This window comes from Gnatocerus cornutus, chromosome 5, assembly GCF_029298725.1.
Source record: "Gnatocerus cornutus isolate USDA-ARS CGAHR chromosome 5, icGnaCorn1.1, whole genome shotgun sequence".
NCBI lineage: Eukaryota > Metazoa > Arthropoda > Insecta > Coleoptera > Tenebrionidae > Gnatocerus > Gnatocerus cornutus.
The window spans coordinates 13,120,925-13,134,145 of NC_142237.1; the positions used below are offsets into that span (position 1 = coordinate 13,120,925).

The window sequence follows — 13,221 nt, forward strand, 5'->3', positions numbered from 1 at the left end:
ATGTCGGCGATTTTTATGATGCCGAAGGGAGCGGAAGATTTTCTTCGGTTATGATATGATTGTTGAAAAGTTGGGCCGATGGGGCAATTAGGAAAGTTGACAACAAAATTTTGTCATCAAGTCATATTTTGCAAATTCTTCTGTAAAGGGAACTGATACTCAATTTCCCAATACTTTAGAAAAAATAACGCTTCGGAGAAACAGTTTTCGTTCTTTTTTTTTAGATTTGTTGTTCTCTGTTAATTATCATTTGCCATTGAACAATTTATAAATAAATGTTAAATATTCTTGACCACTCATTGAAAAATCTTGTGTCAACTAATATCATCAAACGCTTTGAAAACAACTACATATGTAATAGTAAATAAAAAACAGCACAATAAAACTTTTAACTCTTTGTGTATTGCGAAGAAAGTGCAAGACATTTTACCTACGCAGCTAGTCTTTAGTCGGCAGGAATCATGTTCCGGAATGACCAAGTGTCCAAATTCCCTAAAATCCATTTAAATTTTATTGGATTATGGTTGTAAAATTTATTGAAGGCGGCATCTTTGCTCAAAATATTTACAACAGAAACTGAAAACAAATTGGGAATGTTGGGTGCGCAAATTCTTGGAAGGTTGCTCAGACTGGTCGGATTTGTCAGAGAATTGTTACGAATCTAGATAACTACAAATTATTCCAACCTAACTTCTTACAGCTTCTGGAAGTTTTAGGAAAAAATACTTTGCTTAGTTGTCGGTCCGTTTGGCATTGTTTCTGAATTTTTTTTTCTTGAAATTAGGTCTCATTAAGCTCAAATTTTGCATACCTACTTTGAATGGAAAAAAATGGTTTAATATTTTGTATTCGATTAAATTTCGTTTTTCCGGTTGAAAATTAATCACACGCAAAAGTGCACTTTAATTATTATTAATGCTTCATTTTACAAACAGTTTAATTCGAATATTAACGATTAATGAAATAGGTACGCAACTTAAGCAATTTTGATTTTGAAATTTACCATCTGTATTGCTGTCGGCACCCTCCTTTGCTCTATGGATGCACCATATTAGTAACTTGAGTAATCTTTGTACATATTAAAGTTATCACAGCTTAAATTTAGCCAAAATCCTATTGAGTAGAGACTGAGAATTCTCAACTAGTCTAAATTACGTTCGAACTTGCCCCAATTCAACTTATGTATTTGGAATTTTCGGATTTTATAGATTCTTCTTGTGGTAACTCAGGATTCCTTTAAATTTCTTTCAGCATTTGATTGGATTGTCAACATAAAATATCTCTTTTCATTTTTTATAACCATTTAAAAGGTTCTTCAAAATTTAAAGTGAGTTTTTGTAGAAATATACAGGGTGTCTCAAAATTAGCGAATTCCGAATTTAGAGCGCGGTAGGGGGAATCCAGTGGTGCCCGTAAATACTTAAAAAAAAATTTTTTCGCACTTTCTGAAGAAGATGTAAACACTTTCATTTTGTTCAATGCGACAACATTGCAAAACTCACAACCTGACCTATCTTATGATTTCTATTTGTATTGCTTAGATACGTTCGATACCTCATAACTGACATTGTCAAGTAATGTCAATTTTGCTACTTTTAAGCAGCTTGCTCACTAAAGAAAGATGCACATCTAACTGACGACCCAAGTTTCGTGTGCTAATTTTTGGATCGTTGTGGTAAACGGCAAGAATCTGCTTTTCCATGTGTGGAATCTGCGTCCTGCGACAAAAGACTTCTGAAACTGGCTGATGCAGGCGATTGGGCTATCGCCCATGGTATAGGCGAGCAGCTACCATAGATCTGTTATCTGATGCCTTTAAAACCAAAGACATGCCTGGGTATTCATTATTTGAATAAAAACCCATCATTTGAATCAAATTTTTAGTCGGGTGACAAATTTTGACAAAATTTATAGTTGGCATCCATAGTAACAGACTAATTTCTAGCCACAAAATTACAAAAACTTAAGATTTTTTTACTTCCAAATAAAGCAAATTCTTCAAGAAATTATTTTACATTATTATTATCCACAATCATCAACACCGTTAATAACAATAAACACTGGAATTTTTACCCTGCATTTGAAGAAAATGCAGTTCAAAGAGTGCACATTCAGATCAATGTATCTTTGTGGGGAAGTTCCAAATCTTTATTTTTTCTTCATATTTGAACTACTGAAGTGATTCTCTACAACGCTCTGAACTCGGAATTCTCGAATTTTGAGACACCCTGTAAACATTGTTGCAACAACATTTTAAAGGACCGCTAACTAAAGTCGTCTCTAGAGTCGCTAAACGACGACTTTACTGGTGATAATTAGCACTTCTGACAATATAGCTTCCGATTCTTCATTTAATACCAATTTTATTTTGATGCTAATTACACTGCTAAACATACTCGTAGGTTTGATCATCTGCATAATTTAATAACTACATTAATTATTTAAATCTAAAACATTTTTTAATCAAAAACAAAAAAAAAATAGTGACCATTTTTGAATTCTGTAGACTTTATAGTTTCCTCGGTAAACAGGTGTCCCAGAACTCGCGCCCCAGAGAAAAAGGGCTTATGGAGACAACAATTCTGAACCAAAATTTTGAAACAAAAATTTTGTAGCTAAAAAAATAATCGAGTTAAGACGAAAAAACTGTGGCTAATTCCGAAGCTAAACAAAATTTGAAAATTGGTATAACTATGGACCATACTATGATCCATTGGTCAGATGAACATTAGACTCTCGTTGCCTAGGAAATTGGGATGGCCTTTTACTCCAGGTTTAGAATAAGCTTTCGGGATTGGTTGTTAAATTTTTATACTTTTTCGAATACATACTATAAAACTTAATCAATTTTTGTTTTGAAATTTGCCATCTGTAGTGCTGTGGGGACCCTCTATTGCTCTCTGGGGCGCGAGTTCTGAGACGTTCTGATGTTCTGAATGCTATGTTCCATTTTAATCAAATCACAAGAAAAACATTTTTATATGTTCATCAAATTTATTGAATCAAGATGTGTTGAAGATCAAAAAAATGGTTTCGGACCGTTTTTGAATGCAGCAAGCACAGTTTTACCAACTTTAAATTGTTATTAGTTTTAAATTAATTTTAAATTTCCCTAACTAATTACTTTTTTTTAAATCTATTTGATTTGATTTCACCCAAACTTTCTTACTAATTCTAAAATTTAAATTCAAGAATTCTTGTTTTCTTAGATTTTCTAAATATCTACTCACTCTATGAGATATTCTTCAAACTTTATAATTCTGTTTAAATTTCCCGATTTTTGTTGTATTTGTATTCAACAAATTGTCTTTAAATTATCTTTTGATTTTCCTCAAAATCCAATTTAATTTTTATTGGGTTTTCAAAATTTTCTTTACTTAATTTAATTTTAGATTTTTCTCAGATTGTTTTTAGAATCTCTAAATACAGAAGTTCGTTTTAAATTAACTTAGACCGACTCTAATTTTTGTAAATCTTTTTTAGATTCTTGTACAGTCAATTTTTTTAGATGCCTTGAATTTTCTTCTCATTTTTCTCAAATTTTGTTTAATTTTTTTTAAATTGATTGCCTATTTTTGAGTCTTTATATGCTAAATATTTCAGGCTCCAGCTTATAAAAACTAACATGTAAGCACTTCTAACATTGATAACCTGAAAACTTGGGAACTTCTAACTTGAATATTTGAATGTTCAGAAAATTTAAAAATAAATAGACAAATTAATATTGTCGAAATTGGGAATTAGGTCTTTTGTTTTTTGGACCCTTCATGACTTTTATTAGATGTTGGACTCTTTGTCTTATTTGAATTGTTTAGCTTTTCTATATTTCGAAATTGCTCAGTTTGTATTAGATTCTAAATTCAAAGCACGTTTTTTTCCGTGCCGGTTTACCAGCCCAGGAATAAGAGTTACCTACAAATTTAAAAATATAAGATGCATTTTGATTATACCTAAGAACCACTTAAACATTTGTTTTTTCAGTTTTACTTAAAAACCTATGAAGTCAGGAAAAATTTCAACACTACATAGGGGAGAGGAGGGCATAGTGGGGAACTTAACAATCAATTAGTCAGGCATCCTAAAATAATAGGAATTAATAAAAATTTTTTACTAAATATCATAGACTAATGTATTGCGAATGATTTTTATTGTACTTTTTTTGATTACAATAAAAAACTTACGACATGTGAGCATTATTTTAAAAAATGGGATTTGCCCCGCTTTGCCCCGCATATAGGGGTAAAGTGGGCTACCCTATGGAACAATCAAATTTTTGAATAACTGTGTACTTACTTAGAAAAAGTAACATTTTAAAATTACTTAGTCATCAACGCTTATTGCACATAAATGAGTAGGTTTATCATATTTAGCCACTACATTTTGTATGACTAAATTTAAAAAAAAACTTGTTCCTTAACTTCGCGAATTTTTTAACGAAAACACTGAATTTCACTTTTTGTTTTATAAAACATATAGGTTTTCACACTTTGTTTTATAAAACACACATGGTCAACTGTCAACTGACAACCAATCAAAACATGCTATTCGACTTTTTTCACGGCGTTTGATTTGAGAGCAGCAGTGTTGCCCCGCTATGCCCCGGTACCCCACTATGCCCCCCTCTCCTCTACATTGAAAAGATAATTTATTATAATTAAATAATAAGCTTTGCATTTGCATTACAGTTGTTGCCAATAAAATATTTGGAAGAAACTAAGGCAAAAGTATAAAAAACTCACAATATTTTTAAGTATGTAATAGATTTTTGTTAGTTAGTTAATTGAAACTCTTGAATAATTAAATTACAGTCATATCTCTTAATACATTAAGATAGAAGTACACAGTAATTTAAAGTCTCTGTTGCAGATTGTTTTCCTTTTCGTTTTGAGAATTTTCCCTAACAATCTGGCCATTTTCCCGTTCCCACTCTTTAGACATGACTGTACTGGGTGTCGTTACATTACAAAAAAGTGACACAAGCACATGATTACTAAAGATCCCCTTACTAGCATCTCCCCATTGGTTCACACATCACAACACCGCCACTTTCCTCCAATAGCGTGCCGATTTTCAAGAGGGGAATTATCTAAATATAACACAATTCATGTCACTATTTGACGTTATCAATTGTGTTGATGTCATAATAGCCAAGCGATACAGGATTTGCATTTACATTACAATGAGGAGGGGAAAACGAAAAGAATTACTTATAACAAATATCTTGTTACGTAATCATCAATGAATAACTTTGACGATGGCACTTTTGCAGAATGTAGAAGTAGGGACTTGAGAAAGATGTTTGCTTAGCTGGAAAAGACGTTTAAGTTTTATTGGATTTTAGTTGTAAAGTTTATGGGGGGCGGCTTTTGGGTAAAAGTGCCGAAATGGGGTGAGTGGACTTTTAAATGTCGAGCAGGTATAATTGGTTTATGAGTTGGATGCGGATGGGTCAAGGTGGCACCAAATTTTATTACTTTACAGCTTTCACTCACAATCAGAGACATGTCGAAAATTCAGGGGTGCCAAAAACATCAAAAATTTCATAATAAGAATAAAAATTAAATAATATTTATTCAATAAGCTTAGTGATAAGGTAGTGCGTAAATTATGGCGACAAGAGGTAAAAAAAATAATGAATTTTTAAAAGTTATTTGTAACTTTGTTAAAGTTAACTGTGTATTACAAGATTTTTTAAATTAAAATAGTAATTGGATTTCCTCTATTTAACATCATGCTAAAGTAGCATGTGACCGCCAATAAAATGTCAGCAATCGTCAAATTAGTTATGTAATAATTAATTAAATTATTGTGTAATTTTTCAAGATATCAAAGATATACGATCAAAAGTGTAATCTCAAAATTTAAGATGTGAGCAATTACTCAATTATTTCACGTTCCGATGCATTTGTCATTTAAGAAGGTAACATTTCACAATAGCTTTTAATTCTAGAAATATGAATTAAAGTCCGTATTTTTAAACCACCAACACCACACTCTCCCACCACTTTACAACCGGCAACGTCGTCGATGGTGACTTTTTGGTGATAAAATCAAATGTTAGTTGCCAAATTTGATTACAATTGATTGATTACACGAAACGGCCTTTCAGGCTGTGCCGAGTATTTTCACTATTAAATCCTTTGATTTGCAATCCAACAGGCTGTAAAAAAAAACTTTTTAACGGAAACAGTGCCTAATTTTCAGAAATGTCAAAAATTTAACAATTATTTTTTCACCAAAAATCTCCCTAGACAACGTTGCCTATTGTAATGCAGAGGAAGATTGCAGTGTTGGTGGTTTTAAAAAAACAAAACGGACTTTAGCTGCACAGTTCAGCAATGTTGCCTGTTTTACCGCAAAAATAAAATGTATCTATTTTTTTTTAAACATACATTTTCAATTTTTTCATTTTTAAGATTGCAATTTTTGAGTACTTACAAAAAACTGGAGATATGGACATTCTGAGAAGCTGAAACAATCTTAAAATATGAGAAAATCAGCATTTGCAAATTTGTGGGTAAAAGTTTGGAATGTCAAGATTGAACCTGAGAGCTGAAAAGTTTGTAAAAATGTAAGATCTCTAGATTGGAGGCGTGAAATTTTGCTACATATTTTTGAACATCAAAGGATTCGGAAATGTTGGAAAATCTAGCAAGAAACTGAATATCTAAATATCTAAATACATACATACGTATTAGGTTAAGTTATTATATTTTGTAATTACAATATTTTTTCCAATGCAATGCAGAAATTCACGTCTAAATTTATTAGGTATTATTAGAAGTGTTTTGTATTATTTACTGCCTAGTTGAAGCTTGATATCTCTAGAACTAGGACAAATGGAAAGATGCGGTTTACGCCATCGTTTTTAATCAATTTAATTGATCCGACCTTATCTGGATTTATAATTGGGAATTTAAGGAATTGAGGAAGGGATTAAAGTCTAGAATCTAGAATCTAAAAAAATACCTATAAAAGAATACGTATAAATACTTCTTCAAACTTCAAAGGCAAGATAGACGATGTGCAGAAGAGATTTCTAACGAAATGCCTTGCTTCAATATCTTTGTTAGAATGTTTTTGGCACAGTGATCATTATTGACCTATGTAATAATTGTTCATGAAATAGAACGAAACTGTAGAAAACCCGAATTACATTATGAAAATATAAAGAAAATTCCATGACAATAAAAAAAATAACAATGTTTATTAATTTGAGTGTAGTCTATACTTTACTGACAATTTGACGTGCATATTTTAATAATTTTTGTCAAATGTGCAGTAATAAATAAATACCATCGCGATAAAAAAAAATTAAAATGTTCCTATAAACACTACCGAAACTGAAAAGTTCAAGTAGATACTATTTTTGCAGTCTAAATCCGTCTTTCCGACATGTCACTGTGACACATATGTCAGATTTGAAATTGATTTTAAAATCTTTCTCGAGACAAGAATGCTGCCGTTTTGTCAACATTTGCTTCATTATCATCTAATAATAGCCATGTCCACGACAGAAATGGGTTTATTTAAGTGATTTTGGTATCCCAGTATGACAAGATTTCAGACCTGTCATTTTGACAAATAAATTCTCATAGATTTCTAAAAAAATTACCACACGACTTAAAACCAAGATTAATCAACCAAAATTTCACAGTCTTAGATTTTTTTGAGCGTGATGGTACATAAAGGATACTTTACACTTTTTGACAACCAAATGACAATTTGGCCGCGACTGTACGTACATTATGTCGAGTGTGTCAAAAAGATACGTTGGCTCTTTAACACATGTAAGCAAGCAACCGTTGACGGAATTCCAAAAAAGTTAAAAAAAAATCGCACACTTGAATGGAAACATAACTGACTTGAAATAGCGCTCTTTTCGCTTCAATTCAATATGAAACATTCATGTTTTTTAATTTTTAAAATAATTTGGCAGAATTCTATTTCGTAAATTCGCTAGTGTATCTTTTTTGGCACAACGCCTTGTAAGAAATATTGAATAAAACACGTTAGAATTTAAGTCAAGAAATAATATTCTGTACTATTTCTCAATCGATCATTATTTGAAGGGTAAAAAGTGACCAGTCTATAAATTAAAATTTTTGAGTTAACTAAAATATGCATCAAACAAAAGTTAATTTGGTGTATGAACGAAACGTGTTACCATACTACAGAGAAAATACATTACAAATAATAAAAGTTTAAATGTATTTATAATTTCTAAGTCAGCTTAAATGGACTTGGTTTACTTCTACTGCGTACCCCTTATTTAAAAAAATGTAATCCAACAGTATCATAAAAAAAAGTGTTTACATTTAATGTGTCACATACTTCTTTTTCCCCATCATTTGTAAAAAACCCAATAAAAATTGTTTAAAGGAAGCTTTCATAAAGTAATCCAAAAACAATGAATTAGATGAGCAATCTCATGTTAATTATTAGATCCGGCTTGTATTTTTAGAAATGAGTAGATTCGTTATTATGGTAAAATGCATGCATATGTCAGAAATTCAAAAGCACAAATCGTGCGTCGCTTCGTGTGCATGAACGTCATGGAAAATTTGCAAACTTGGAACGAGCCGGTTAAAACTTGCTAAATTAAATGAATGACTTGCAAGTACATATGAGCAAATTTGAATCAATAAAAAAATTATTTTGAAGAATTTTTTCAGCACTTTTTTTATTTTTGTAAACTCAAACAAAACTAGAAATAATTTTTTTTTAGAGCGGTTACTTAGTCAAGTCCAACAAACCAGTATTTCGTATTTTTTGTTATATTTTGGGTTTAGAATTAAAAGTACCTAACAGACGGGTCAAAATTGAAATTTTTACAGTTTTGTTGTAGGCAACCAATAATACACACTTTCTTATAATTTTATTCATTTAAAAATAAGTAAACCGACAAGAAATACTACTTTCTTACATTTTAAAAGTTATTTTCAAAATTGATTTCTTTTTTTAATATTTTGTCTCGAAAAACACTAGTTTTGTACAGCTTGGCCAACCTCAGATCTAAGAAAAACCAAAATATAACCTCACTTTTCCAACGTCAAATGTGAGCACACAAATCATGTAAATACTGTATTTTTAAGACTAAAACTAGGTAAGTTTTAACGCCAATAAGTTTAAAATGGACTCGGAGGATTCTTCGCTTTTGACGAAGCCCGTCAGGGAGATAGAGGTAGGATTTGTCCCCCACTGAAATATTTCTCATAATGACTTTTTTAGGAAAAGTGGAAGTTGGTCCCTGCTTTTCTTAAAATCAAGGGCCTAGTTAAGCAACACATTGATTCATTCAACTACTTCATTAACGTTGACATCAAGAAAATCGTCGAAGCGAACGATAAAGTCGTCTGTGATGCCGATCCGTTATTTTACCTCAAGTAATATATTCTCTCTTTGCCACTGATCATTGTGAAAATATTCATGTAGGTACACGAATATTTACGTGGGTAGACCTGACGTGGACGAAGGATTCAACATCAGTAAACCTACAACCCCCCATGAGTGTAGATTAAGAGATTTGACTTACTCAGCCCCCATATCCGTGGACATCGAGTACACTCGCGGGACGCAAAGAGTCTCAAAAGCTGGTCTTATGATTGGAAGGTACGTCTTTTCTGTTTAAAGATAAAAGTAACGTGTTCTCCCCAGAATGCCCATCATGCTACGGTCATCAAACTGCGTCTTGAGCAACAAATCCGAGTATGAATTAGCGAAGATGAATGAGTGTCCTTTGGATCCTGGGGGCTACTTTGTGGTCAAGGGCCAAGAAAAAGTGATTTTGATCCAAGAGCAGCTGTCGCGGAATAGGATGATTGTGGAGGAGTCTAAGTATGGGGTACAATGCACCGTCACTAGCTCCACTCATGAGAAGAAATCAAGAACCAACGTCGTATGTAAAGGGAACAAATACTATCTAAGTCACAACGCGTTAACAGATGTAGATATTACTCACCGTTTCGGCGTGTTCACTCATCTCATTCTTTTCAGATGATTCCAGTGTCGATTATTTTTAAGGCCCTAAACGTCACCACGGATAAAGAAATTTGCGAATTGGTCGGAATCGAGGATATTTCAAACATAACTCCAACTTTGGAAGAGTGTCACAACCTGAAAATCTACACACAATTGGCGGCTCTGAAGTATGTGGGCTCAAAACTCGTGGCGAAGCGCTACGTTACCTCCGCCAGCAAAATAAGAACTCCAGTGGACGAAGCTAGAGATATCTTAGCAACAACGATATTAGCTCACGTTCCTGTTGAAAACTACAATTTTCGCATGAAAGCCATCTACTTAGGTGTGATGGTCAAGCGCGTTATGGAGGCTCAGTCTGATAAGAAATTCTTCGATGATAAGGACTACTACGGGAACAAACGTCTCGAACTCGCCGGTTCTCTTTTATCCTTAATGTTTGAAGACGTCTTCAAACGGTTTAATTGGGAGCTTAAGTCGATCGCTGAGAAGACGATCCCGAAAATCAGAGCCACGCAATTTGATGTGGTCAAATACATGAGATCTGATCTCATCACGAGTTGCCTCGTTTATGCCATATCAACGGTACGACGATCGTGTCGTTCGACTCAATCTAATTTATTATTTTCAGGGAAACTGGACGATCAAACGGTTTAGAATGGAAAGACTGGGAGTTACTCAAGTTTTGTCCAGATTAAGTTACATTTCGGCGTTAGGGATGATGACGAGGGTGAACTCTCAATTTGAGAAGACTCGGAAAGTTTCAGGTCCGAGGTCGCTGCAGCCGAGTCAATGGGGTATGTTGTGTCCGAGTGACACTCCCGAAGGAGAGGTAAGCTTCTAAATTTCCAACCCTTTATATTTTCACCTAATTGCAGGCTTGCGGATTAGTAAAAAACTTGGCCCTCATGACCCACATTACCACAGAAGTCGACGAATACCCCTTAATCCGCTTGGCCAACAATGCCGGGGTTGTCGACATTAACATGTCTTCAGGAACGGCAATTCATTCCTCGGACCGCTTCATCGTCTTCTTGAATGGCAACATTCTGGGGACTATTCGTAACTACAAGAAACTTATCCGGACTTTTAGGATGTTGCGACGGTCCGGGATCATTTCAGGATATGTTTCTATTTATCCTAATTTTCTTCATCGTTGTGTGTATATAAGTTCGGATGGAGGACGGTTGTGTCGGCCGTATATTATAGTGGAGAATGGAAATCCTCTTGTGACGCAGAGACATATCGTGGAGTTGGAAAAGGGGATAAGAAGTTTCGAGGATTTTATTCATGATGGTATAACTCCTATTTTCAATTATGTGTTTCGTTTTGTGATGTTTGACTTTTTCTTGAAGGTCTGATCGAATTCTTGGATGTCAACGAAGAGAACGACAGCTTCATCGCGTGCTACGAAAAGGACATATCTGTCCAAACAACCCACCTAGAAATCGCAACATTTACACTGCTTGGTGTATGCGCTGGTCTTGTCCCATACCCACACCATAACCAGTCACCTAGAAACACGTACCAATGCGCCATGGGCAAACAAGCGATGGGTACCACCAAATGAAAACATGATTGAACAAAATTAAGTTTACTGTTGCAGGTACCATCGGATACAACCAGAAAAACCGGATGGACACCCTCCTCTACAGTCTCGTTTACCCTCAAGCCCCCATCGTCAAAACCAAATCTATTGAACTCACCAATTTTGATAAACTCCCGGCTGGTCAAAATGCAACCATTGCTGTCATGAGCTACAGCGGTTACGATATCGAAGACGCGCTCATTATCAATAAAGCGTCGATTGATAGAGGATTTGGGAGGTGTCTAGTTTATAAAAATTCAAAGTGTATGATGAAGCGGTACGCCAATCAAACGTTCGATCGGATCCAGGGGCCGATGGTTGACACGACCACTAACGCTCCTATGTGGAAACATGCCGTATTAGATGCGGATGGAATTGTAGCGCCTGGAGAAATGGTGGAGAATAAACAGGTTCTGGTGAATAAATCGGTGCCTACTGCCACGCCAGTGCCAGGAAGTCAAACGGCAGGAGTCGAGTATAAAGACACGCCGATTTGCTACCGTAATAACGAGCCTAGTTATATTGAGAAGGTTCTTGTGAGTACTAACGAAGAGGACACCAGCATTATCAAGATTTTGTTGAGGCAGACGCGGAGGCCGGAGATCGGGGACAAGTTCAGCTCGCGCCACGGACAGAAGGGAGTGGTAATGATACTTTTTTTTTTTCTTGATTACATGTTTGTATTTTTAGGTGGGCCTTGTGGTGGAGCAAGAAGACATGCCCTTCAACGACTTCGGAATCTGCCCCGACATCATTATGAACCCCCACGGTTACCCTTCTCGAATGACAGTCGGCAAACTCATCGAGCTACTTTCAGGGAAAGCTGGAGTGGTTGAAGGAAAATTCCACTACGGAACAGCCTTCGGAGGCTCCAAAATTACCGACGTCTGTGAAGAACTAGCAAAACACAACTTCAACTACCAAGGAAAAGACATCTTCTACTCTGGGATAACAGGAGAGCCAATGGAAGCCTACATCTACTCCGGCCCTGTATACTACCAAAAGCTCAAACACATGGTTCAGGATAAGATCCACGCGAGAGGGCGTGGTCCCAGGGCGGTGCTTACTAGACAGCCTACAGAAGGGCGGAGTCGAGATGGAGGGTTGCGGCTTGGAGAGATGGAGAGAGACTGTTTGATTGGTTATGGAGCCAGGTTCGGACTAAACAAAAATGTTCAATTATTAAATTCGTTTTTTAGTATGATGTTGATCGAACGATTGATGGTTTCAAGTGATCAGTGTGAGGTGGATGTTTGCAACCAGTGTGGACGTCTTGGATACTGCGGCTGGTGCAACAGTTGCAAAAGTTCTGCGCAAGTGTCGAGCATTACGATGCCGTACGCTTGTAAGTTGCTCTTGACGGAGTTGCAAGCGATGAATATTACACCAAGATTGACGCTAAATCATTACTGTGAATGATTTGTTGTAATTTAAAAAGTGTTAAACAGAAAGATATTTTTCTTACAGTGATCGAACTTTTTATTAAAGTTTTCTTAAAAATAACACTACTTTTTTGTAGAAAAACATTAGAGATCTAAACAGACACTTCGAAGATGCAAAAAATATCTGAAGAATTTAAAGAGAAAAATCTAGAACATGATCGGGAAAAAAGAATCCAAAAAATGAATTGAATAGATCAATCAAAGAAGTTCACA

At 34.8% G+C, this 13,221-nt stretch overlaps 1 protein-coding gene across 1 annotated transcript; it reads left to right on the forward strand.

The window, feature by feature from the left end:
- The first annotated feature begins 9,023 nt into the window (after positions 1-9,023).
- Positions 9,024-13,069, forward strand: Polr3B (RNA polymerase III subunit RpIII128). The gene is made up of 11 exons (XM_088037001.1): positions 9,024-9,184; positions 9,232-9,386; positions 9,436-9,612; positions 9,658-9,946; positions 9,997-10,563; positions 10,610-10,810; positions 10,857-11,274; positions 11,334-11,534; positions 11,585-12,210; positions 12,257-12,720; positions 12,766-13,069. Exons 1-11 carry the CDS (start codon positions 9,134-9,136, stop codon positions 12,983-12,985), a joined length of 3,369 nt encoding a protein of 1,122 aa, XP_087893127.1. The 5' UTR covers positions 9,024-9,133; the 3' UTR covers positions 12,986-13,069.
- Positions 13,070-13,221: the final 152 nt, after the last annotated feature.

Excerpts from the sequence above, each read along its gene's own strand:
- Polr3B (XM_088037001.1), top strand. The coding sequence starts at position 9,134 with ATGGACTCGGAGGATTCTTCGCTTTTGACGAAGCCCGTCAGGGAGATA. Across the intron at positions 9,185-9,231 it reads AGCCCGTCAGGGAGATAGAG|GAAAAGTGGAAGTTGGTCCC; the intron begins GTAGGATTTGTC and ends TGACTTTTTTAG. Across the intron at positions 9,947-9,996 it reads GTCACAACGCGTTAACAGAT|ATGATTCCAGTGTCGATTAT; the intron begins GTAGATATTACT and ends CATTCTTTTCAG.